Source organism: Myotis davidii, unplaced genomic scaffold (genome assembly GCF_000327345.1).
Source record: "Myotis davidii unplaced genomic scaffold, ASM32734v1 scaffold1509, whole genome shotgun sequence".
NCBI classification, from domain to species: domain Eukaryota; kingdom Metazoa; phylum Chordata; class Mammalia; order Chiroptera; family Vespertilionidae; genus Myotis; species Myotis davidii.
Genome location: NW_006299480.1, coordinates 823,492 through 824,456, shown reverse-complemented (window position 1 = coordinate 824,456; position 965 = coordinate 823,492). Strand labels below are relative to the sequence as shown.

At 69.0% G+C, this 965-nt stretch overlaps 1 protein-coding gene across 1 annotated transcript in view; it reads right to left on the bottom strand.

The window, feature by feature from the left end:
- Positions 1–965, bottom strand: part of ZC3H3 (zinc finger CCCH-type containing 3) — a 69,472-nt gene that overhangs the window by 38,486 nt on the left and 30,021 nt on the right. Inside the window, exon 7 of the mRNA XM_015571381.1 lies at positions 63–118. Coding sequence (XP_015426867.1) covers positions 63–118 — 56 coding nt within the window. The remainder of the gene's footprint in view (positions 1–62; positions 119–965) is intronic.

Genomic DNA, 965 nt, shown 5'->3' with positions numbered 1-965 from the left:
ATGGGAGGGGGTGAGGCCGACAGAGGTGCACAGACCACGCTCCCCCCCCCGCCGCCCGCCACCCCAGGAACATACCTGGCCAGGGAGCGGCTGCAGCTGCCAGGAGGGTCCAGCCGGCCTGTGGGGAGAGGCAGGTCAGGGCCACCCCCGCCTGGGCTCTGCCCACTCCCCTGCTTGGCACAGGCCCCTGGGTCTCCACCCTGAGCTCAGACCCGGCATCCCCTCCCGGAGACCATCCCCTTCCTGAGGCTGGGTTCCTGCCAGACCCTGCCTCTCGCCCACACATGTGGCCGCAGGCGTGGCACAGGGACCGGCTCCCCAGGGCCATACTGCCCCCTCTGCCTGGGGCAGAGCCCAGGGCATGTGGCCGAGTGGCTCTGCAGACGGCCCTGGCTTCCCATGAGCCAGTGGTATTGTGCATTTAAAGGGAGTGAAATCAGACAGACAGACAGAGGTACGTGGCCACGAGCCAGACACCCTCAGCCCGGCTCTGGGGCCCTGACAGCAGGTCCAGCTCGCAGGCCTCAGCAGCCCAAAGGGCAGCTGCTCACCAAGTGGACATGGGGGGCGCTTGGGCTTGCCCTGCGGGGGGTCCTGTGGACACTGAACCCCGCCTGTGACACGTCCCCTCCCAGGCGCAGGGCAGGGCGGGGGCCTCCGTGGCCACCACGTCCCATTTCCTGGCAGCTGCTGAGACAGCTGGGCCGGGCGATGACAAAGCACCGCGGCAAAGGCTGTCCCTGCCCCACCTGGGCACTCGGGCGCCCTCTACAGGCCCGGCCCTCGCTGCCTGCTGGAGCGACACCCTGCCACTGCCCCCCCCACCCCCCCCACCTCAGTCTCCTCCAGTTAAAAGGGAGCCTGCGCCCTGGCCGCTGGGGCTCAACCTGGAGGTTGCTGTTTGAGTCCCGATCCCAGTGGGGGCGCGTGGGAGGCAGCAGTGGATCCTTGTCTCTCTCTCACCC